A 26,171-nucleotide genomic window follows, 5' to 3' on the forward strand; every position below is an offset into this window, starting at 1 on the left:
CTTAGCTGCTGTCTAAACGAGCCATCCTCTCCGCTGGAGCGTTAAATCTATGGATGCATTATAAGACCAAAACATATGCATCTGGCTACTTAATATGCACGTGTGTGACCCAATCGTTATGTTCGCGCTCTTCATTCTTGATGATGATGCCGGTTGTATTATTTTGCAACAGCATCGTTTCATTGCAAATGAGGCATATAGGATGAATGCGTGGCCTGCTAATCAGTCCATTCATCATTAGAGCTTGGGTTTTCCACGTCAACTTTTCGCTTCAGGCTCTTTGACAGTGACATTTTTACCTGACAACAGGCCTTTTTTTCTGCAAGCATTTTCCACCAGTCAGGACACTGCATACTACAACTACGTTTCCATAATCACAGACTTCAACCATCAGATCAGATCATTTTCTATTTAAAAAGCCAGTTACCATTATGGAGTTTCCATGTTTTTTAGGGCTTTGCTCACACTAATACATGTCAAAAATATAGCAATAATTCAGTAAGAAAGTGAAAATATCTAACACGAATAGGCGTATTAGGTATAAATACATTTTATTTTCTTTATTTGAAAGTTCGGCCCCCGGAATGTCTGCTTAGAAAAATTCTGGCCCTTGACCCCTGCAGTAGTCTATTGTAAGTTTACAAACTACAAAACGGTGAAAAGCAACCGGAAAAGTCAGGAAATTGAAAGAGAGGACGAGTTGACACCAGCTACAAAATATTTGACCGGAACCGGTAAAATGAAACCTTACAGGTCACATGACCGGAAACACTGACGCATGCATGTATGCGTGCATGTACGCGAGCCAGAGGAGTAACAGAAAGAGACTCCTTGAATGCTGGACTTGCACATAATTTTCACACGGACACAGTCTCTCTCAGTATCGAGTATCGAAAAATACTCGGTAATTCAGTACCAAATTTTAATCCCTAAATAGTTAATCTCATCAGGGTCAGTAAGACAATAAGCATGCAGCACGCTTCTACCAAGATCTAATAAAGCTGCTGATTGGCTGTCTAAAGCTACACGTTGTAGCGACACGCAGAAAAAACTCTACGTTACACCGTGTGCCGTAATGTGTAAGGTTGTAATATGTTTTTCTTAAATTGGATTTAAAAAAAAATTGGTCTTTGAATGATATCCAGCACTACTTTGATACACACAAACACAATCGTTAACCTTGTTCTTCCCCGGTAGGCGCGCCTCTTTAGTGACACAACAGTTGAGTGTTAATGAGACAAGTGTGAACGCTCTACAACGGTAACATGTGTTCAACCAACAGGAGGTCAAAACAAAGAAAGTAAGACACTGATGACGATGGGAGGGAATGGATAAACAAAGAAAATAGTGTTCAAGATAAGAGCCAGTCAAAACTAAATTCTGCAGTCCTCCATCTCAACAGTCTTCTCCCTCTCTCTCTCTCTCCTGCTTTTCTCTTCCTTTCTTTCAGGAGCGGAGGAGAAGATTCTGGAAAGCTTCAGGAAGTACCACAGTCCGGACGCGCTGGACTTCCAGCTGCAGGCCATGATCCAGGCAGCTGGTAAACTGGTGCTGATCGACAAGCTGCTGCCCAAACTGCTGGCCGGGGGACACAAAGTCCTGGTCTTCTCCCAGATGGTCCGCTGTCTGGACATCATGGAGGACTACCTCATACAGAGACGGTGAGGAGAGAGGTTTAGCAGAAAGGAGAGATATGGAAAGCTGTTTATCACCCTTGACAGGTTCCCATATTGTAAAAAGTGAGATTTTAACTACTTTTTTAATTATAAAGTAGTCTAGGTGCTATATAAATACTGTAAAAGTATCAATATTCTCAATCCACAGAGAAATGCACACAACCCGTATTCAGAATCTGTGCCTTTAAACGGGCCATCAGTACTTCTGTACGGTTGCGATGTCACAACTATACTATATAATACTATATATAATTAGAAAGTGCCGCTACAGTGCCGTTACAGTCATTCCCTGGCTGCAATGACAAACACAGAGTGCAGATGCTGGAGACCCGGAAACACTATGGACTTTTTTAGGAAGGGGGCTAAAGAGACAGGCGCGTGTTCTTTGAACATTAAATCACGTAAACATGTTCTAGTAGAAACCCAAAATACTATGAACCTGAAAATGAGCATAATATGGGACTTTTAATAATTAAAGCGTTTCACCTGGTTGAGCATCGGCCGCCGGTTCGGTTACGACCTGCGGCCCTTTGCTACATGTCATTTCCCCTCTCTCCCCCCTTTCTAGTTCTAAGCTTTTCTGTCAAATAAAGGCCTAAAATGCCCCAAAAATAAACGTAAAAAAATTGAACGCATTTCTGCATGTTTTCTCCAGCTACACGTACGAACGCATTGACGGCCGCGTGCGCGGGAACCTGCGGCAGGCGGCCATCGACAGGTTCTGCAAGCCCGACTCGGACCGCTTTGTTTTCCTGCTGTGCACCAGAGCCGGAGGGCTGGGAATCAACCTGACGGCTGCAGATACCTGCATCATCTTCGACTCCGACTGGAACCCCCAGAACGACTTGCAGGTGGGCGGAGAGCTGGGAGACGTGGCCAAAAAAGTTTACGTATAGAGGGATGATACTGTAGTTCTACTGAAGAGACCAGAATACCAAGAGGGCTATTTAGAGAGCTATCTAAATCACACTTTCTTTTGACTTTGCGAAGCTGCTGCTCTGTTAGCCGTTTAATACGTAGTGGCATTCATGATTCCTTTTGGGACTGCGATATTTGACAAAATGTGGCTTCAAAGGACGACTCTGCCTCAAATGATTAAAGTGAGCACGCACACTGTGGGTATGAATCTTTGCCACAGTTTAGATGCAATTGATGTTTTCATTTCTAAATGGCATTTATCCAAATTGTTCTTATTTAATGGTTGGCACTGCTCTTTGTTGATGCTTGAACATTTCAGGTGAGAGACATATGTTTTTTGTCCTCCTTACTAGCCTATTAAATATAAAGTATATTGTAATGTATTTCCCCCGCAGCGTATTTATTCATAATAAGTGTGTAAATATAAGTGTGCAGCCTTACGTTTCTTATGAGTCACTCTGATTAAACTTCCTGAAAGGTTGATCTAGCATTTATTGTAAACACTTGCTGTTCAAACATAACATAACATACTCATCTTTCTTAAACAGTTTTCTAGGGAAATGGAAGTTTAGTAATTATCCATATGGACGAAGGGTCAAATAAAGAAGAAAAATGTTTTGAAAAATTAACAGTCAAATGCCAATATCCTTGTCTTACAAAGTAATGTGATCTATAAAGTTGAGTTGTTACTAATTCAAGGCCCTAAAATCCACAAGAATGAGCCTTCAATATTAACAGCATTACACAGCATTTTACAGTTTACACTGTTGAAATCAGCTAACACCTACTGTGATTTTATTTTTTATTTTTTTCACCTGAGTTTATGCACAAACCCCTTAATTCATCTTAGGTCTGACTGCAAGCACAGTAATAATGTATAAGAATAATGCCTCATATTATTGTTATATTTCATATCTTTTTTTCGGACCCGCTCCATGTCAGGCCCAGGCACGCTGCCACCGGATTGGCCAGAGCAAAGCGGTGAAAGTCTACAGACTGATCACCAGGAACTCGTACGAGAGGGAAATGTTTGACAAGGCCAGTCTGAAGCTGGGATTGGACAAAGCCGTCCTCCAGGACATCAACCGCAAGGGAAGCCTCAACGGGGTGAGAGACTATTCTTACATATTGTAGGATTGTTAGGATGTTGCTCTGTGTCTCTTTTTTTTTTTTTTATGTGATCAATTTTCTAACGGTATTTAGTACATAACAATATCTAAGGTGAGGTTACAAGTTGATGGATTGCAAATAAAGTATATCCACAAATGTACATGCATTGATCAATATAAAGTAGCAATCGACTAAATAAAAAAAATAAAAATAGATAAATAAAATAAAAGTAATAATTTCTGCCTCACCCTTCCACCATACCACCATCCCTCCAACCCCTCCCTTTGGAACCCCTAAGCCCTGCTGCCGACCCACCCACCATGGACCTAGGGAACATTAAAAGCAATTGTGGTGATGGCTTGTTTCCAGTGTGATATGTTTTCTGTTTTCGCCTGATGCTGGTTGGCAACCCAGTATTCCATATCTGCTATGTCTATGAAGTTGAGAAGCCGTCTTTGTATATTGACTGAATGTGGAGCACTGTCTGTCTCTGTATGTTTTCTCAAGGCGTGGTCAGCTGCCACAATTTACAAGCCGTCATGTAGATTGGGAATAAAACAGCGTGCATTCTAAACCTGTGTGGCTGCTTGTTGCTACAGGTGCAGCAGCTTTCTAAGCTGGAAGTGGAGGATTTGTTGAAAAAAGGAGCATACGGAGCACTGATGGATGAAGAAGACGAGGGCTCCAAGTTCTGCGAGGAAGACATCGATCAGATACTCCAGAGACGAACTCAGACCATCACCATCCAGTCTGAAGGGAAAGGGTCGACGTTCGCTAAGGTAGAAATCCTGAAACCCCTAACAACTACAATACATGGAGCCAAGGTAACAGTGTAGTGTTATGAGTAGGGGAGGAAATCTCTAGGCACCTCACAACTTTTTTTTTAATTTTATTTAAACTTTATTTATCCAGGTAAGTTGATTAAGAACAAATTCTCATTTACAACGACGACCTGTCACTTTCACACAGTTCCACATTCGTATCTGGAAGCTGCCAGGTACAACCACAGTCTCATCTGCTGGCCACTGAGCAGCTCCACTGGGGCCGTTCTTTTGGGGGGGGCGGTTATGGCGTTGCTCAGGGGCCCACTTCTGAGAATATAGTTCCCAGCATGTATACGGTTAGAAGATGGCTGTGTCTCATGTGACCTTGTTATTTGTACACGCTGTGACTATACAAATCACAACATGTAAACAGGAACATGTTAGCGTTATTTTGTCACTTATTGGGAGCAGTAGGCTAGATGGAGCCGGTTACCTCCAGGATCTGTGCTAAGCTAGGCTAGCGGTGGGTGCGTCAGACAGAGATACGACACGCACGGAGATGAGAAGGGTATGTATTAGAGGTGTGAATCTTCAATGATCTCCCGATGCGATTACGATTATCATGTCTTCGATTCAATATCTCAGTGCATCACGATGCGTCAAATACATTTTTCTGTTAAAGCCATATAGGATATTTAATTCATAGCTTTTCAAGCTTCAAAAACATAACATAACACAATAACATAATGGATACATTAAACTACAGCACTGATACACATGGCACTTCCTGAATGTGCAAAACATAACAGAATATGTAAACAGAAATGTTGTTAGGCCTACATTAAATTGTAAACAGAAATAATCGATTATGGCCTGGCCGATTATCGATGCAGCATCGTCCACGTCCACGATTCGATGCATCAATTATTTGATTAATTTTAACACCTCTAGTATGTATGGACTAATCTAACTCTGGGGCATACGGTGAATAAGCTAAAGGTGGTGTAAGGTGAATCTATGAATGAGATGGTAGACGTATACTCATGTTCAGTATGAACCGGTTGTTGTAGTGAATAGAGGATGGATACCCGAACCAGTCGGAAACGGTCGGGTTCGGACAGAGATTTAGAAATGATGATCGGGTTCGGGTCGGGCTCGGTCACATCAGCGCGATAAGGCGTTGAACATTTTACGTTTTAAACAGCTTATGTAGGTGTGCGCCTGTGTTAACGTGCGCTCGTTGCCCCGTGTGTGCTGATGCGCTCATCTGTTGACATTTCCGAATGCCTTCCTACAGTTGCTTAATAAAAGCGGGCTTTCCACACAAACAAACATACATGTGTCATTAGTATGAGGGGAAAAAAAATGAGAATTTAACCGTGTCGGGCTCGGACAGAAAAATGCGGCCCAATCCGCACTCTAGTAGTGAAGGCTTTATTTGGACGGGTAGTTTTTTGTCTTGGCTTTAAATGGTGTTTTATTTCTTTTTCAGTCTTTTTGTAGGAAACACAGAATACTTGAAATATTTATTTTATTTATATTATTTTGGCATGAATATCAGATGTGAAGATACTTAATATTTGTTGTGAGCAATTCAGCTTCAGGCCAAACATTTGGTTGAATGCCATCTGCCAAATACCCAGTTAACATCAACCAGAAGCTGATACTTCTTGTTTTTTCTTTCCTCAGGCCAGTTTCATCTCATCTGGTAACAGAACGGACATTTCTCTGGACGACCCCAACTTCTGGCAGAAATGGGCCAAGATCGCTGAGGTGGAGATCGACTCCAAATCGGAGAAGGTACAGAGAGATGGAGGGAAGACCGGATTTAGGAATAAAAATCAGGAGAGGAAGGAAAGGAACAAAAAGAAGTAAAGGGGTCTCCAAGAAAAGGAACAGCAAAGGAGAGGATTGCACTAGAAGAGAAGGAGAGAAAATAAAGACGGTGTGAAGGAAATGAACAAAAGTGGAGAAAGTGACAGAGAAACGAGCAAGGAAAGGTGGACGCCGAAGGGTAAACGGGAAAATGAGTGAACTGTAACTGCTGAACAAAGGTAAAGGGAAAAAAAGAGAAGGAGTACCCAGGGAATGGATGGGCTGTGAGAGCAACATAAGGCCTTTTCAAGAAAAGTGGATCTGATCCAAGTTAGTCAACACAAAGATGGAGGAAGGGAGAGGAAGTTAAGCTGAGCTCCCAAACTGGGTAAAGAGTAAACAAGAGTAAACAAGGGCAGGATGGAAATGAGAGTAAAGGAATCATGGTCTTTCTCCTCTGCTCTCCTCTCCTCTCCTCGTCTCCTCTCGTTTTTGTCCTCATTTCCTCTCCTTGTTTCCTTTTCTTCTCTCCTCTCCTTGTCTCCTCTTGTCTCTGTCCTCGTTTCTTCTCCTTGTCTCCTCTCCTGGTCTCCTTTTTCTTCTCTCTTCTCTCCTTGACTCCTTTTATCTCCTTGTCTCCCTTCCTTCTGTCCTTTCCTTGTCTCCTCTCCTCTCCCTCGTAACAGATGGACTGCCTTAATGAATGAAGCAGATTGCACACCAAGCACTGCTACTAACTTCATTCCGTGTGTGTGTGTGTGTGTGTGTGTGTGTGTGTGTGTGCGCGCTAATTGACACCCCTGGTGAACAGAAGTTATATGCATGCTGGTGTTTTTTTTGTGCCTCTGTGTTATGAATACACCCTGACACTCCACTACCTTTCTACTTGTGTCTCTCATCCAGGAGTCCCTGGTGATCGACACGCCTCGGGTGAGGAAACAGACCCGTCACTACAACTCTTTCGAGGACGACGAGCTGATGGAGTTCTCGGAGCTGGACAGTGACTCGGAGGAGCGGCCGTGCAGGACTCGCCGCCTGGGCGAGCGCAGCCGGCGGTACCTCCGTGCCGAGTGCTTCCGGGTCGAAAAGAACCTGCTTATCTTCGGGTACGACCTGAGACGGTTCAGAAACCATTCATACACGGCTGCACTTTTACACCTCAGAACAACAAGCAGCGGAAAGTAACCTGGAGAGCATAACACCAGCCTAGCATAACAAAATACAACATACAATATAATAACAAAATAACATAATACAAAAATATGACAAACCACATTATAAGTGACTCTTTTTCAGTATGAACACGCACATCCCTCACACCTTGCAGCCAGAGCCTTACATATTGCCTGATGACAGCTTGCTAATTCTCAGTCCAGTAAACAGCTTCTTGTGAGCTTGTGTATCTTTTAGTTTACAAGGTTGGTCTGTTACAAGCTCAACAGTGAACATAAATGAGCCAAAGCACAAGAGAGCAAACTTCAGTGTGGTTTGAAGTGAAGAAAATAAATTTGTGATCACACACTTGTTGTTTTATGTTTCAGATGAAAAGATATATATTTATTGCTACTATAATTCCTGTGTCTCTCTGTCTTTCTCCTTCTACATTGGACCTCCCCTCTCCATTCTTTACTTTTTTTCTTTTTAGATGGGGTCGGTGGAAGGACATCCTGAACCACGGGCGGTTTAAATGGCACCTGGCAGAGAGAGACATGGAGGTGATCTGTAGGTAAGGAAAGCAAGTCTTTCTGTATACGTTTACCCAACAGAGACTTAGAGCGAGTGTGTGTGTGGTCCAATTCAGTGGCTGGTTTAGGTGAGTTTGATGCGCTGCGCAGTGGAGACAGAAGTTCACAAGAAGCTGTAGGATTCTCTCTCTCTCTGACCTGAACGAGTTCTGGCCAGGGTTTTTCTACAAGTTTACAGGAAACAACAGAGTAAACAAAAGCAAGTCTCTCCGAGTAGATTTGCATAGACTCAATGTCATGAACTTAATCAGTGAACAAGAACGAGAATATAATAGACTATATAGAAGGATAAGATGAGACTGAAACTGTTAGGTAATTCATTTTCTGCTACAAATCTTGTAAACGTGTTAAAAGTCCCACGAGCAACCAGACACCGGGCTGTCCGAGCTGTAATGCTCCTACACTCTGGGTTTCCGCGGGGTCTTAAAAAGTCTAAAATTTCAAAATCTAAATTTTAGGCCTTAAAAAGTCTTAAATTCGCTGAATTGTTGTGTTCTAGGTCTAAAATAATTTTAAACAGGTATTTATTTTCCTACATCCATCCAATGCTACCTCTAATGCTCTTTTTTTAATTATGTGGTGTTGTAGTTTTTTCTTTCGCTAGTCCAAATATAATTTTTTTTGGGTCATTTTTAGGCCTTTATTTTCACAGGACAGATGAAGACATGAAAGCGGAGAGAGAGAGGGGGAATGACATGCAGCAAAGGGCCGCAGGTCGGAGTCGAACCCGCGGCCGCTGCGTCGAGGAGTAAACCTCTATATATGTGCGCCTGCTCTACCAACTGAGCTAACCCGGCCACGTCCAAATATAATTTTGCCGTGTTACAACTACAAATGAGACCAACATGCAACTTATATTGCAGCTTATCAGCTTTTGTGTTATCGGCGCGATCTCTTTCGGATTGTACCACAGACATAAAACTGATGTTATTCTTTAGCTATGAGGAAGTTACTTGGCTTGAAAAAACTGAATTTAGGGCTTAGTTGATGTAGTGATAAAGGTCTTAAATTTTATTCACAATGGTAGGGGTGGAATGATACATGTATTCGTATTGAAACGGTACGGGCGTCTCGGTTCGGTACATGAATTTACACGGAGAATACACGGTATAAAAATAAATAAAACTTGCGTGCAAATTAATTAATGTAATGCAGAACTACTGTTAGATACGCGGGTTGTAGGGACACCTAATCTGTAGCCCCGCCTTAGCTCTGAAGCTAGCCGAGCTCCGCCTACATGCAGTTTTTTGCAGGTCGACGGTCCAGTGAGTGAGTCAGAGATAGCAGCACTAAAGGACGAGTATGGCGAGTGGTGGCAGCCCACAAGAGTTAGAGGACCCGCCGGCCTCTTTAAGATCGCAAGTTTGGGAAAACTTCGAGATTATATGGATGAAGCCTGGAGCCCCCCGTGTCATGCCCTCCCGCCTGGTGCCGTCCCGGCCTCGAAAACTTCGGTCTTTGGGGCAGTTACGGTAGTACAGGCGAGAGAGTGGTGGATAAGACGAGGACTGTGTGTCGGCGTTGTTCAGCTGTTGTTGGGTATGTGAGTGGAAATACATCTAACATGCTAACGCATATCCGACGCCATCAAACAGGTGTACCAATCGGTGAAACGAGACAAAAGAAAACTGTCCAACTTCTCCTCCCTACAGTGCTTAACCAGCCTTTAAATACAAATACAAAAAAGGGCCTCAAGTATTTGCTGCATGGTGCTCGAACCTCGTTACAACATGCCATCCCGTCCAAATATTTGTTGCTGTTGTTATTATTGTTTATATATGTAATTTGCACTTTCATAAATAAGAGATGCTGTATTTCCAGTTTTATAGCCGATTGTCTTATTTTGTTTACAAGTTCCAGATGGAGTCTGGAGATGATGTGGGGTACTCTTTGTTTACTGTTTACATCTTACTTTACACACTAAAGGCTGTTGCAGCTAGCTCAGGGGATAGACTGTATGACACTAGGTGGTACAGCCTGAGACATGCACAATAAAAAAAAATTTGCCTTCTGCATTTTTGTTTTGCTTTTCCCTCCATTGTATTGAACCGAACCGTGATGTCTGAACCGAGGTATGAACCGAACCGTGACTTCTGTGTACCGTTCCACCCCTACACAATGGTCTTAAAAAGTCTTAAATTTGACTTGGCGAAACCTGCAGAAACTCTGGACACTACGCCTGCAAACAGCCATCGTTTTATGAGAGTAAAAAAAAAATATATATATATATATTTCTTTTTTGACGCAGGGCTCTGCTGGTCTACTGCCTGAGACACTACAAAGGCGACGACAAGATCAAGAGCTTCATCTGGGATCTGATCACACCCACCAAGGAGGGCCAGGACCAGGCGCTGCTCAATCACTCCGGTTAGCATTTCACCCATAACTATGATGTCATACTCCACCCCTTCAGTTAGCATTGAAAGAGTACTCCACACATTTAGCATTGCTCTCCTATAACACATGATGGATAGTTTAAAAGAAAAAAAAAAGATCCAAATCGATGCAGCAGGACCAGAGATAACAATGTGTACAGTTTATTTTTGCACTAATATTATCATTCTCATGTCATGTCATTGTTATCGTGGTGCGTGCAGCTTTTTTGTTGTTGTTGCGTTTACGTGTTACACTAGTAAAATGTGTATGGCTTATCTTATATTTTTTTTCCTGACTGCAAAATTGCCATTATTATGGAACTCACGCAACTTCTAGGCTTTAATAGCATTCACATACTACTATTGGCCAGGCGTCCATGCTTACGCAAGGTAATGTTACCCGAGTTGTTCAGGTCCTATCCCCTGACCAATCGGCTATCCTAACCATAACCACTCGAGGTCAATGCCTAACCCCAACCAATCGAGCTGCTTCGTAGGGCGGGACTTGAAGTTACGTGGGATCCATAATAACGTGCAAAATTGCCCTCCGAGGCATACGATATTTTTAATTGAAATTAATCCACATCCCTAGGAAGTTTTCAAGCCAATTTGACTTAGTAGCAGCTAAACAATGGAATTACAACTTCAGTGTCCATCACCTGATGCCTTGGGGCCCAAAAAGTCTTTTCCGCCTAAACTTACACGGTGAAACAGATAAATCAGTGGATACATTTTTTTGAGCATTACACCCTTGAAGGAATGACTCGTTTCACTATCAGAATTTGATCCATTTGGTATGATAACATTTCGAAAGTCTACAAGTGTTCCACCAAAACAGGTTCCTTCCCGGAACAGCACGGAGCTTAGCATCGCCCAAGACAATTGTGATTGGTTTAAAGAAATGCCAATAAAGCAGAGCACGTTTTACTCCCATCCCAGAATGCTGTGTGGACTAGCCAGACGCTCCTCTGCAGCACTAAAGGCTTTGCGTTTTGACTTTTTGTTTTCAAATTAGTTTTTAAAGCAGATTTGCTAGTTTAGTTTTTATTTTTTGAAAATGCTTAGTTTTAGTTTAATTTGTATTAGTTTTAGTCTTAGTTTTAGTCTTTTTTTGTAATATGGGTTATTTGTCGGGGGATTCAACAAGATCAGAAAAAGTATTGTCTAATAATAACCCAACAAAAACATCATACAATTTTGGAAATATGTATTCACAATGTATTCAACAATAACACCAGTACATAAAATGTAGCCTACATATGGTCATAAATATGTAAACAGTCTACAAGACGCAGTATGTGCAAAATGTGTAAGTGACGTGTTCCAGGAAAAAAAACTAAATAGCCAACAGACTAAAGAAGACATACATGAACAGGTGTTTTCAACTTTGGTTCGAGTAAAGTGGCGAACTTTTTGAAGTCAATCGAGTCACACAGTTGTGTAGACATCCCAGTATCAATCCACATATTAACCCACGCTTCCTCCCGCTTTTGGTGTTCCTGCGCATTTACTAACCAGCAGCTATCGGGTCGCCGGTGAAAGCCCTCCTGTAGTGTTCTCTAGTGTCCTGCTGTTGTCTCTGTCATGCTGCCTGGCCCTGTATCCATATATCCATGCCCGTAACGTTACCGGGGTTAGCTTCTGTTTCGGGGAAAGGGGGCTTTGCGTTCTCCTTTACCTTGTTAAGGTAAGCTAGGTTAGCCTCCTAGCTTGTGTGCGCTTCTTAAATGTACTTTCAAATTCGTGGGATTTTTCCCTGTAATAAATTGCCCACATATTTTACCACCTTCCACTGCAAGGCGCTTTTATCTGACACAGTCATAATCAAATAGGACTGCCGCTTTCTTCCGACTTTCGGTACCGCTATGATGCCAGGCGAGAGGCACGGAGCCACGGACATGTTGTGTTCAATTTGACGTGTTGAATGCCTCATTTTTATTTTTATTTCAGTTAACGACAATGTTTTTTCCCACCTAGTTTTCGTTATTTTGTTCGTTTTCGTTAACGATTATAACCTTGGTATGTACAACTGCCAAACACCTGGAAATACACTTTGATGTGTAAAATTGAAAACTGTATCCATTGACCTTTATTATAATGTTTTAGTAGGATGAAAAGTTGACCCTTTTACTTTAAAGCTCCCACTCTGTCTGTCTTGCACTCTGTTTTGCATTTAAAAAAAAAAAAAAATGAAAATGTTGGCATGTAGTTCAGTATGTACAAAAGCCATGGTTAGCAAGTAACTAGTCTATATCCTTGACGTTCCACTTCCGGGATTGCTCCGGTGCCGCAGGAAATTCCGCCAGATGCATGTATTTTTGCCGATGTCCGTTCCCTTCCTCTTTCTTTGTGTTGTAATTCTAAAGTCCGGTGGATTTATGAGAACTACGGTTAACTGCTCCTCAGATCTCTGCAGGGTAAATCCAGACAGCTAGCTAGACTATCTGTCCAATCTGAGTTTTTTCTCACACAAACTAATTTACAGCGGCTCCGTGCGGAGCTTAGCACCGCCCAAGACGATTGTGATTGGTTTAAAGAAATGCCGATAAACCAGAGCACGTTTCTCTCACATCCCGGAATGCTGTGTGGACTAGCCAGACCCTCCTCCGCTCCGCAGCATGTGGGTGGTCTGGCAAAGCGAGACTAGCAAGTAACTAAGTGGATATGCCCTGATTGTCCCAGGTCTATCAGCTCCGGTTCCTCGCGGTCGGAAGGGGAAGAAGCTGAAGAACCAGCTGAATGTTTCGGAGGTGAAGAACGCTGACTGGCTGGTCCACTGTAACCCCGAGGTGGTGCTGCAGGACGAGAGCTACAAGAAACACCTCAAACAACACTGCAACAAGTCAGTTTGCACACACCTGTACTAACTCTAATGAATGAAGTCTACTATTGTGTATGATGATGCAACAGCTGGATCTGTTCTAAGTCTTAAATGTTTTTTAATGTGTACAAACTGAATTAGTTTAGTAAAGTAAGAGCTGCAGAACAACAGCTACTTGAAAGAATACGGCTTGTATGGGAGAGTTATCCTTTACTGTGGTGCATTCTAGGGCTGTGCTCGATTGAAGAAATTCTTAGTCGACTAACACTCATTCAATTGTATCGACTAATCAATTAGTTGATTTAATCGACAGATCTGTAAATCTCCGCAAAGAGTCATGCAAAAGCACCACTTTAATTCTTGTGTTTGCCAGAGATGTGCTCGTACGTTTCTTGGAAATAAGTCATTCAGCATGAAAAAAGCATAAAACATGACTAATCGACTAAAGAAATCTAAGTTGACTAAGACCAAAACGACCGATTAGTCGACTAATCGACTAAGAGGGAATAGCCCTAGTGCATTCGTGATCAGTGTTAGGGTTAGTTACTCAAAAGTAATGGATTACATGATTTGATTTGATTTATTTAGCACATGTAAAAAACATATATGACAAAATAAGTAAAAAAAGACCAGATGCAAAGGAAACCCAGAAAACCCTCAAGGGGCTTGACATGTTGGGTTCCCTAAAATAATTCAACGAAAGTTAGCATATAGAAAATACTTAAAATGCTTTACTTTACTTACTTACTCACTGCTGAAAGTAAGTAGTTACGCTACTAGTTACATTACTTTTGGATAGGGCTGGGCGATAGGGAGAAAATCAGATATCACGATATTCTTGACCAAATACCTCGATATCGATATTGCGGCAATATTCTAGGGTTGACAATTGGTGCTTTAACAAAATATCTTCACACTTAGATTTTAGATGAATAATCATCAGTAATGTGGACATAATGTCTAAGTGTGGAAAAGGCAAATAATAGAACAGCTAGAACAGTCTGTTAAGTTCAGAAAAGTACATAACTTTACTGTAATGCAGCCTTTAAAAGCAGTAAAAGACAACACTTATGCCATATTACGATATTACGATATTCAAAATCTAAGACGATATCTAGTCTTATATCCCGATATCGATATATCGCCCAACCCTACTTTTGGATTACTCTGTAACATCACCTAAGATGCACCATAACTTACTTGCCAAATAACAATATAAAGTTAAACCTCATGTATGCCCAGATCAACACAAACGCTTATTACAATGAGGACATTCACAAGATCTTTCGTTTATGCTCTTTAATACCACAGAGCTGACAACAACGTTGTGAACCTCACCACAAAAGTTGTCAAAAACAAGGCTACAGGCTACTGGCGGCCGTCCGCTCTCCAGTATCTGTATTTCACCCAGTATGTTTTGTAAAAGACGGCGATTCCACTGGGGAAACATTGGCAACATTTCCTCCACTATGTATGCTGCCACAAGCCCACTTATCTCTGATTTGTTTACCTGCTGCTGACAGTCAAGTCCTGGCTGCTTGGCCGGTGTCGGCAACATGCTCTTTTCATCCGCGTCTCAGGGTCCGGGGGACTTTTAGCAACTAGTTTAGATTGGATGTTGTGTTTGTGGCGGTGGAGAGGTGTTTGTGACCGGAGGACAATTTACACTTTGCAATCAAGTTTTTGATAATTTGAAGTAATGGGCATACCTCCACCCCTAAAAAGACGTCTTAAAGCTATAGTGCATAGTTTCTGTCTCCCCATGAGGAATTCTAAGTAATGGCAACAAAACTGTCGGTGCTTCCACATGATACAAGCCTTCCGTGATCCTCCTGTTATGCAGATGAACCAGTAACGCGATCATTTTTATGTTTAGTAATTGTAATGTGATAACTGAGTTATCAACAGTAATGCGTTACATTACTGCATTACAGAGAAATGTAATCTGATTACAGTAATGATGCAAAGTCCAATTCCCCCCCCCCTTTCTCTCGACAGGGTGCTACTGAGGGTGCGGATGTTGTACTACCTAAAGGTGGAGGTGTTGGGTGACGCTGCCAATCAAGCCCAGGAGGGGATACCAGCCAGGTATTATTCAACTTTATTAAGCAATATTCGCACAGGACTAGTATTACCTCTACAGTAGTTATTAGTAATAACTGCGGAGGATGTCTGTGATCTTAATCCCGTGCAGTTCTCTGCCTTGTGTGTAATTTGTCATGGTCAAAATTGCATCGCAAATTACCTACCATATTTTGCCAAACACAGAGGTCGTGTAATAATAGTAGTCCACTGCGAATGTGCATCTCTGTGATTTGGGGTCATATTGGCTGCGTTGGCAATTATAAATGAAAGTGTTGACATCATATCTGAATCATTTTGCATAATAAAATCAAGTTTACACAATAAAATAAAATAATATTTAAAAAAAAGATTGTGCAGGTGAGAAATAAGAAAACCCCTAGGGCCTTATAGAAGGAAGCTCACCTAAGGAAGAGAATAAATAAATATATATAATGAGCAATTACAGTTACAAGAGTCCTAAAATCTACAAATTGAACACAAGTAAGCACTGAATTAAAAAAAAAACAAAAAAACAACAATCATAAGGTTGGCTACATAAAACAACAAAGGCATAACATAAATTACAAGAATATAGATAAATCTGTGGGATAGTATCAGTACATTCTAGTCAAATACAGACTTATCCTGCGGCGAAGGCGCCGCACGAAACGGAGACGTGATGGGGTCATTTCTAAATCACATGAGGTCTCCTGGTAATACTAGTGCCATGCGAATAGGGCTTTAGACGGTCTGATCAGACGGTTGGTCGATCTGTTGATAAACTGTCCTGACACTTGATGCAAAATCTGGCAGGAGACTGACGTGGAGATTTATTGATCCCTTGAATGCTTTTGTCTTCCTGCTCCTTCGTTTTTAGCAGTGAACTGAAAACGCAGGGATGACACCCGCAGTGCTCAGACACCCGCAGTGCTCAGACACAACATGGCGTTTGACAGATTTCTGATTGAGCGACTGAGTGTTTGCTTACTTGCTTACTTGCTTGTGTTTTCAGTAAGCCAGAGTGTCCTGACTCCACACTTGACAGCGCCGGCTGACGGATTGATTGTTTGCATGCGCGTTTTGTTTTTGTTGACAGTAAACTTGAGGTGTCGCTACCCGACATCGACTACATAGAGATTCCAGCTACGTGGTGGGACGCAGAAGCTGACAAATCTCTCCTCATAGGAGTCCACAAACACGGTGAGGACTGGTTTCAACTTCCACTTAGATCATGTTTTGACATCTTTACTGGGGCTGGATCCCAATATTCGACTATCCAGATATTCGTTGGTAGGCCTGTAACAATTATTACATAATCGCTTCGTTTCTTTGTTTAACAGTTATTAATTGCTAACGTTACTCCTAAGGGGTATAACTGTTGATGGTAATAGTCAATTTAATGTTCATTTAAGAAAGAAATACAATGTTTTAGGATAACAAAGAGGCGTGGTTTACTTGTGTTACTACCTTATCTGGGTCACATGACAGTGATATTACCAAAAGATCTATCCTGGGATTCTGTTTAAAAAAGTAACACTGAATTTGACTGAAAGAGACAACTATATTTGTTGTTATATTTGTTAATTGCAATTATTTCTGAGACAATTAGTTGTACAGCAACATTTTGAATTGTTACAGCTCCATTCATTTATTGGGTAGGTATTTGATCTTCAATCTTGGGATTCGAATATTTGTTTTTTGTTTAGTTTTTTTTCCTTCAATACTGCAATAAAGTTGAGACAAATTCAACTTTTGTAACCGTGGATCAGACTTATCGGTGTGTTTCGAGACAACACACAATGTTGTGCTACATTGGGTTAGTAAAGAACATGACAGGACGTCACACAAATAAGCCATTTGAGTGACCCTCCCACCACCGCACAACCCTGCAGTAATATTCGCTGTTGATTAGTACCGAAGCTTCCAAGCACAAAAACTGGTATTCGGGACAGCATCCTTACTATTTATATATGTTTATACATTTTTTAATACATTTTAATATTAATTAAATGTATTAATGTGGCATCTGCTGTTCATGTGTGTGTGGTGTGTTATGCCCCAGACCATCATGGGACACTAAAACCCAAATTATTGTCGGCTCATTAGCAAGTGGATGATCCATCACTATCCTTTGCAAGTGGGCACTCTGTGTGTGTGTGTGTGTGTGTGTGTGTGTGTGTGTGTGTGTGTGTAGGTTTTGTTCTGTGTGTTAATGGGCTGTGTGTTTCCTTGGACAGGCTACGAGCGGTACAACGCCATGCGTGCAGATCCAGACCTGTGTTTCCTGGAGAGAGTGGGGATGCCAGACGTCACCGCGCTGTCTGCTGAGGGAGGAGGGGAGGGGGCCTCCGACATGGCCGACAGGTATAATACTCAACATGTTCACACACACACACATGCACTCGGGTTTATAAACCTAAAGGTGGACAAACCTGCACACATAGGACTGTTTACTGACACGTGTTAAAAGACTATGTACACAGACATGCCAATCTCACATGAATGGGTTTCCCCTTTTTCAAATACATTTTCTTCCCTTTAATGTTTTCTCCGTAACGAAAAATATGAATAAGAGTAAGAACAGCAAAAGTGTTCAGCCCCTCTATCTATTGTAGATTTTTGAGGATGATAATAAAAGTGATATTTCAGAAGAAAACAACCATGTATAGTATATCAGATGATATTCCTTTTTTTTTTACACAAATAATTATAAAAATGTTTGTCAATGCATCAGAGTTGTAATAAGCCAGTATGTTTTACAGTGGAAAAATATAGTTGACTATCAAAGATAATGGTAAAAGTAAATAAAACATGTAATACTAATAAAACAAATAACTGCTTTAATTTAAAATCATTTTTTACAAACCTTTCAGTAACAGTTTGTTTTTACCAACGCTGCCACTTCTCTGCCCACACACCTGCTTGACATACTGAGCGCGAGGAACAAATAGAAATGCATGCAAAAGGGCGACATAGTGCTAGTTATGTCGATAACAACTAGATCGTGTTTTAATGATAGCTATGAATGGGGAAAGAGATACATTTATATAGATGACAGACTGACACACAGGTACACGCAGGTGTTTTTTTCCCGTAAAGTATCTGATTTTTGCCAAAAGCTACCACTGAACTCTAAAGGGCATATGCAAAGGCACATTTTCCATCCTCACAAGTCATTTTTTCTGCTCGTTTCACTGTACTTACAAGTCTTGCGAGAAGAGACCTACAGTGTACTGACAAAAGCCAGAGAGGAGTAATTGGCAGAGAGAGTGAGCCAACGAAAAAGAGGAAAGCGTCGGCATAGTGTGGGGAAATGTATTTTCCGGGTGCTGCTGCTCTAGCTGACAGTAGAGCTACGAAGATGAGACGCACGCCAAGCTTTGATCATCTTCCTGAAGGAAAGGGAAGTTGTCGTTGGCTTTATTACCTGTTCAACCTGAAGCAGTTCCCAGCCGAGCACGGCGACAGCGAGGCAGGAAAATCTCATAGTACACAAATATGAACTCTGCAGGCTTCCAACACCGGTTTGAAACAGGACAAGGCAAGGCAGCTTTATTTGTATAGCACATTTCAGCAACAGGGCAATTCAAAGTGCTTTACATGAAAACAGATTAAAAAATTCAAAACAAAAAGAGAATACAAGTTACAGTGCAGTATAAGAAATTAAACATTAAAGAGCAGTTAAAACGGTTAAATATATAAAAGCAGATAAAATAGGAATTTCTTTTTATATGCTTATATAGATTGTCATACAGTGTCAACAATGCAACTTCAGTATGAGAAATGAACAGTTATTTAAAGAAAGGCAACATCAAAAAGATAGGTCTTCAGCCTTGATTTAAAAGAACTGAGAGTTGCAGCAGACCTGCAGTTTTCTGGGAGTTTGTTCCAGATATGTGGAGCATAAAAACTAAACGCTGCTTCCCCCTGTTTAGCTCTGACTCTGGGGACAGCAAGCAGACCTGTCCCAGACGACCTGAGAGGTCTGGGTGGGTTATAGTGTAGCAGCAGATCAGAAATGTATTTTGGCCCTAAACCGTTGAGTGATTTATAAACCAGCAAAAGCATTTTGAAATCAATTCTTTGAGGCACTGGAAGCCAGTGTAAAGACTTCAGAACTGGAGTGATGTGATCCACTTTCTTGGTGTTAGTGAGGACTCGAGCAGACAAGGGAAAATAAAATATAAAAATAAAAAATTAATAAATAGGCAGACGGATGAATTTGTGCACACAGAAGATGCGGTGCAGTAAATGTGGCTGCTCAAAACCTGCATAAAATGTTCACAAGAAGTGTTTTGTGTGTGTGTGCGTTTTTTTTTTTTTTTTTTTTTTTACAGTGTGTTTAGGGGACAGGGAGCTAGCGGATAGTGAGGAAATGTTTGCTGTATGTGACAAAAAAATGTTGTAGCCTAAAAAACGTGCAACATCGCTTAGAGCACCTTTAACTGAGACTGAAATGTCTTGAATTGGGCTTCCTGTATACCTCACAAACACGTTGATGTAGCATTATTTTCTTTCTGGTTATTGTTTGAACTCCTCCTTCTCCTGTTCGGTTAATATTGTGTTCTGTTATTGAGGCAGAATAACACAGAGGCTGCTTGTGTTTGTTTTGTTTTGGCCCTTTCATTCATACATTGCCATCAGCCAAATGTAGATGTGCTGTCACATTCAGCTGCTCTGTTATTGGCTTGAAAACTTCTCCTCTTCACATTTTTTTGGCGCCTCAGAAAATTCTTCCTCCCGGCAGTTGCACTGTGCGCTCCCTTGTCTTATATTGAATCTGTTTTTTTTTTTTTACCTCTGATCACATTTTGACGGGTCGTGTTTTGACAGGCCCCGTTTGTTGCATCTCTGCATCATAACAGCTTTTTCTTGTTCTACAGTCATGACTTGTTTTCTGTTCTGTTTTATCTTTAGTCAGACATCAAGAAAACTCAGTTTGTCTTGTGTTGGAAACCGTTCCCTCATTCAGTCACTCACTATTCCCTATATAGTGTTTATTAAATAGTAGTCTATATATACATGACGTTCCACTTCCGGGATTGCTCCGGTACCACTGGAAATTCCGCCGGATGCATGTATTTTCACCGATGTCCGTTAACCTTCGTCTTTCTTTGTGCTGTAATTCTAAACTCCGGTGGATTGATGAGGACTATGGTTAACGATAGTTACGTATTGTAACTCCAGATTCTATGAGTATGGGCATAGCCCTCTAAGAGCTGTTGTTATTGGGTTTATCCCTTCACGCACGCGCAGTCGTGAAGATTTCTTTCGCGCCCTTGTGCCCTGCACCGGGCCTCTCTTACGTCCGCAGTTACTGTATATCACAGTTGCGCGACCAGAGATCTGCTCCCAACATCAGCATTTTTCTTCAGCCAACGTTGGTGAAGCAAGTGGCCTGAATCTTAGCGGGCTATGCCTATACTAATAGAATCTGGAGTTACAATACATAACTCTTGTTCTATTTCATATAGGCTTTGCCCTCTAACCGGCAATTTCCACTGGATGCGGAACGGCTGCGGAACGTCGGCGGAGTCATTAGGTTTCCATTAAAGTCAATGTGTGTATTTCCACTGATTGCGGTACGTCTGCGTCCCTACTCTGTCCCAGCTCCGGCGGTCCGCAGCCCTCCGGAGCAGATACGCAGAGCTTCTATTTTTGCTCCGCAGCAATTCAGCACACGGCAGATAGTGCGGGACAGGAAGTCGAGCACAGAAACAAAATAAAGATCTGGTTAATTTTCAAAGTAAAATACATCGTGCTCACAGCGGATAATATTTCCCTGAACTACACCTTGAAAACACAGCACAGAGTTGTTTCCCCTCTACTCCTCTGGATGGAAACAAACTGTTGTTGGTTTTGTGGTTCTATTCTACGTGAATTCGCGAGATATTGTGGGTCCTCGTGACTACAGCTGTCAGTCATGGCCGCAGCCGTGCCGCAACAAATCCGGACCTAGTGGGTATTGACGGACGGCGGACCACGCAGCCGTTCCGCAGCGGAGCCGGTCCGCAGACATTCCGCATCCAGTGGAAATCCGGAGTAAGAGTTGTTGCTATTGGGTCAAGGGCGAAACTGATGTAGTCATTGCCACCTGCGACACAAGGTTCACAAGCAGAACATAGACTAATTAATAACATGGTTAATAACTGTAAAGCACCTGCATTCCTCACAGCCACGGAGGAGAAGAACCACAGGTGCGGAGCTCCCCTCTTTGGCGGATTCGTGCCCGCCAAAGAGGTCCCTTCCCGGGATGTCTGGGTGTTGCTGCTGGTGGTATCTTACCTTACCCGACTGTCCGGCCGGTTGCCGTTGGGATGCTGTGTGGAGTTTCCAGACCCTCCTCCGCTCCGCAGCGCGTGGATGGTCTGGCAAAGCGAGACTAATTAAATAGTGAACTATATAGGGAACGACCAAACCAGATTTCGGACGCTCACTGAAAACACATCGTTGCGTGACTTCGGTCAGGAGATGCGCCGGTTATTTGTGTGACGGAGGCGGGCGCACCCAGCATCATGTAAACAAACTGAAACAAAAATACTTTGAATACGTCCCTGAAACAAACCGAGCACCCAGGAGGAAAGTAAAAGGTTGTATGTATATATATATATATGTTGCATGTTACATTTCCACTGTTTAGAAACGAAAGCCCGCTCCATTTTTCTTTTTCAGTTTCCGCGGTTGCTTCTGCTTCTTCTTCTCCTCCAGGAAAACACGACCGCGTTGCATTGTGGTATACGGGAGTTAAATGTAGGGTACAACGTATGCACGCTCAAATTAGCTGTGCATTGTGGGGAATTTTTATAGCGGACTATATAGTGAATGAAATGAACAGCGGAGAATTTGAACACCGCTACAAAATGGCGAACACACCTTTCTGTTGTCTCCTTTGTATTGTTTTTACTGCATTAACTGCTTGATGCATTTGCCATCATCTGTGCTTGCTTGTTTGTGTGCCACTTGTTTGTATGTCTTAATCCCTTTTGCCTATGTCTGCTGTCATTATAGACGTAATGTAATTTATTTTAATTAGTTAACCATTGTATTTTAGGATGCCTATTGTCAGCTGGCCGGGGACTACAGCTGGACATTAGCCGTAGAGGCTAAAGCTGCTCCTTTTACTGTACAGTGAATTAAAGGGGACTGTCCACAATATTATAAACTAATAAACTGTACAGTGCACTATTTCCGTGATAGGGATCGGTTTTCGAACACAGCTATTGTGTGTGTGTGTGTGTGTGGGTGTGGGTGTGGGTGTGGACTCTTCCTGTTTTCTATCCCATTTAATTCTGTCCTTACATTTGTTGGCCTCAATCAAACATGACATTGCTCCATAGGACATTGTCTGAGGTATTAAAGCTTTTTTCCCTTCTTTCTGTCGTTTCTTCTGTCAGTGTGTGCAAAACGGAGGAGGCGAAGGACGAGAGTGAAAGCAAAGCTGACGGAGGGGAGGACAGAGACGAGAGCAGCAAGGTGAAGAGCAACATTATCTCTCTTTCTTTTATTCTCTCTCTCAACCTAAGATTCCTTTATGGGTACAATATTTACCTAATCGGAGTCCCTTGGGATAAATAAGTTTTTGGTGGTTATAGTTCAAATTGCCTTTGAATGTTTTGGATCTTTCCGTGTTGATGGGCAGCAGACCCGTGTGGCCTCTGGGTACTGTAAAAAGAATTGTGTAGAGTTAATGATGCATTTTAATACAAAACACTTTTAATACCAGTACAGATTTTATTACATGATGATGTTGGGATTTTGTGAATCTCTTTGCTTTTTTTTTTTTTTTTTTTTTTTTTAATTAGGTTTAATTTATCTTTGCTTTTCTTCTGTTTTTTAAACTTCCGAGCGCTACAGGTTATCTGCAACAAAGTATTCTTAAGCTGCACTAAACGCTGTTAGAATTCTAAACAAAATAAGTTTCAAGTAACTGATCTGTAGTAGGGGTGTCCCCGACTAAGGATTTACACATTCGAATCAGAATTGTCGAATCTTTCTATAGTCGACTGATAGTCGAATCATCTATATGTGTGTGTGAATGGGTCCACAACATTCACTGGCCTCATGTCGAGCGCAATAAACTCTGCAATTTTGTCCGTGATTTCTCTTTTCCTTTTCTCGGACAATGGCGGTCTCAAATCTAGCTTTCTTTGAGTTAGTTTTGGCGCAGCAACTACTACTAGATGAACTGCCGTCGTCAGTCTGATACTGTGGGTGGATCTAGAAAAAAGACGAACATATTTTAAGTCCCAACATATGATATTGCTATTCGTAAATTAAAAGCGCCATTATATATGAAAGAGTGAGCCGTCTTTATTGGTAATAAACTTACCCGTTTTAAGTGGAAAGCCATGTTTGTTGTTGACGAGTGGTAGGACATGAGCTGTTGGCACAACTTGCATTTTATTTTTTTTTGGACCATCTTTTACCATTTCAAAGTGCATCCACACTTTAGATTTTCTTTTTCCAGACATTGTTAAGTAACGTTAATCCCTGCCGCCAAGATGCTCCTCGTCTGTCACGGATCAGGGAAAGTGAAACTTAAATCTGTCACAGGGGTGGTTGGATTTACACACACACGTAAAAAATATTTATTGAACGCTTCTTTCTTTTCATGTTTTTTTTTTACAGCATTATCATAATTAAAGGCTGTATATAACTTAATATAACCATACAAAACCAGTAGTTCTGTGTGAAATTAGACATTGAGCACCCCCATATTGGCAAAATGGTATGATCCTCGTTTCATAATAACACCCGCGAAGATTCGACTGTGAGATTGGTGGTCGAATCAGGCTCCGCATATCGATGCATCGAATCTTCGACTATTCGGGGTCACCCCTAATAATATGTGAACGTTTTTTTTTTGTGTGGAGGAAATGGTAGAGCTGGGCCATAACTTTAATTAGTTTAATTAAATTAATTAAATTTAATTAAGTTATTTTTTTTCGTCTCATGATATTGTATTATTATAGTATGGATGGATGTTTTCTCTTTGGTAATATTTGTGTGCGTCTTGAATTCCCAGGGAGAGGAAACCTGCTCCAGCACGGATACCTCCGACAAGCCTGACAGCACCGGTCCAGGTGAGACACACCGCCCACTTACTGCTCTTACATAAATGCATTTGGTAATGTCAAGAATGACAAGTCAGTACACAGTATGCGTCCTCCACAAGCGCAGAGAAGCATCCTTAACACTTGAAGTGCTCATATTATGCTCATTTTCAGGTTCATAATTGTATTTAGAGGTTATATTAGGTTTACATGGTTTAATTTTCAAAAAAACACCATATATTTGTTGTACTGCACATTGCTGCAGCTCCTCTTTTCACCCTGTGTTGAGCTCTCTGTTTTAGCTACAGAGTGAGACATCACACTTCTGTCCCATCTTTGTTGGGAGTCGCACATGCTCAGTACCTAGGTAAGGACTACTAGCCAGTCAGAAGCAGAGTATGAGAGCGTGCCATGCTAGCAGCTAGGCTAGCATTATAACGTGTGTTACAAAGTGACGCACGTTCGTCTCTGAAGTAAAGGCTGGACTACAATAGAGCTGTTTGGAGCAGTTTGTGAACAGTGTTTTCTGTTGGAGATGGTAAGTCCCTTTGGGGTGGACTTTGGGCTTTTTACCTTTGTAAACCTATAACGTGCACACAAAAGATATATAACACAATACAAAAAAGGGAAAAAAGCCAAAAAGCATAATATGAGCACTTTAAGATCTATAAACACACATGTATAGGGCTGTGTACCGGATTCAATACTTTTTAGGCACAGACCGAATATCTTCCTTAGTATCGATTATCGAAAAGTGCCTCGTCATTCAATACCCAATTACCAATACCTGAGGAGTAAATCTCATCAGAGTCAGTGAGTCAGTAAGCATTGTGGTAGAAATTCTTATACATAGGTGAGATCTGAAATAAAGCTTTCGGTACTTATGTACTTCAGGAGAGGCAGGGTTGTGGCAGAACTGAAAGGCCAAACAAGGTTAGGGGAGGGGGGTCAAAAGTGCATGCATACATCAGAACATCCTGTCTAGAACTTTTGTTTGAAACATTTGTATAGGAGTAGAAACGGCAGATTCAGAAGAAAGACTAAGCAACGGTATAAGAGATTAGTAGATTAGTACATTTCCATTATAGCATACAGCACGCTTCTATCGAGATCTAATAAAGCTGCTGATTGGCTGTCTAATACTACACTACACGTCGTAGAGACACGCAGGAAAAACTACTACGTTACGCAGAGACGGGGCTCACACGATAGGAGCTGAAAAATAAATAAAGAGATTTGTGCCGTAATGTTGTAATTTCTTTTCTTTTTATATACATTTGGTATTGAAAAAAGTATTGTTTAGGAACCGGTATAGACGTCACGGTATTGGTATTGAATATTTTTGAATGATACTCAGCCTTACGCATGAATACATGCCCATTCGCCAGCTGTATAATGTCTTGGCATTTGCAAGTCTTAAAGGTATTTTGAAGCGATCATTTCAACTCTTCTGAATCATTATTTTTTTCTCTAATGAGTCTGACGTCCCTTTAGACAATAATGATATGATTTCTCTCCACTGGGTTCCATCTCCGCCTCCATTAAGTCCAAGAGGTGCTTCCCCCACGACGGTTCATATCTAAACCCGCTTCACCTTTCAGCTGAAGTCTTCTTTTCACCGCTGCTCCCCGGTTGAAATGAGTTTCCCTGTCTCAGTGGGTACATTTAATGGCCATCTACTGTAATTGCTAAATGTCACTCTGGAGAAAGACATGGAAAGACATCAACACTTGGATACAAATACCTTGTTACCCACTGTTCTGGTGTAAATGAGGGGACATAACAGATACAGTAATATTGTAAAAGTCGTCTGTGCTCTTTCAACCTTTT

At 41.5% G+C, this 26,171-nt stretch overlaps 1 protein-coding gene and 1 long non-coding RNA gene across 6 annotated transcripts in view; one reads left to right on the top strand and one right to left on the bottom strand.

The window, feature by feature from the left end:
* The window catches only part of chd6 (chromodomain helicase DNA binding protein 6), a 162,258-nt gene that overhangs the window by 111,247 nt on the left and 24,840 nt on the right, over positions 1-26,171 (top strand). For all 5 annotated transcript variants that reach the window (XM_031277203.2, XM_031277200.2, XM_031277204.2 and 2 more), the window contains 14 exons: positions 1,451-1,661; positions 2,332-2,527; positions 3,537-3,701; positions 4,304-4,483; positions 6,158-6,268; positions 7,187-7,389; positions 7,929-8,009; positions 10,277-10,395; positions 13,086-13,245; positions 15,223-15,312; positions 16,385-16,488; positions 17,526-17,652; positions 22,683-22,761; positions 24,314-24,371. In XM_031277203.2, coding sequence (XP_031133063.1) covers positions 1,451-1,661; positions 2,332-2,527; positions 3,537-3,701; positions 4,304-4,483; positions 6,158-6,268; positions 7,187-7,389; positions 7,929-8,009; positions 10,277-10,395; positions 13,086-13,245; positions 15,223-15,312; positions 16,385-16,488; positions 17,526-17,652; positions 22,683-22,761; positions 24,314-24,371 — 1,884 coding nt within the window. The remainder of the gene's footprint in view (positions 1-1,450; positions 1,662-2,331; positions 2,528-3,536; positions 3,702-4,303; positions 4,484-6,157; positions 6,269-7,186; positions 7,390-7,928; positions 8,010-10,276; positions 10,396-13,085; positions 13,246-15,222; positions 15,313-16,384; positions 16,489-17,525; positions 17,653-22,682; positions 22,762-24,313; positions 24,372-26,171) is intronic.
* Positions 1,457-23,319, bottom strand: LOC118495248. Its single transcript, XR_004897576.1, has 3 exons — positions 23,217-23,319; positions 13,946-13,953; positions 1,457-1,467 (listed from the first exon to the last, which is right to left on the bottom strand). It is a non-coding gene; the product is annotated as an uncharacterized LOC118495248 (long non-coding RNA).

This window comes from Sander lucioperca, chromosome 6 (genome assembly GCF_008315115.2).
Source record: "Sander lucioperca isolate FBNREF2018 chromosome 6, SLUC_FBN_1.2, whole genome shotgun sequence".
Lineage (NCBI taxonomy): Eukaryota > Metazoa > Chordata > Actinopteri > Perciformes > Percidae > Sander > Sander lucioperca.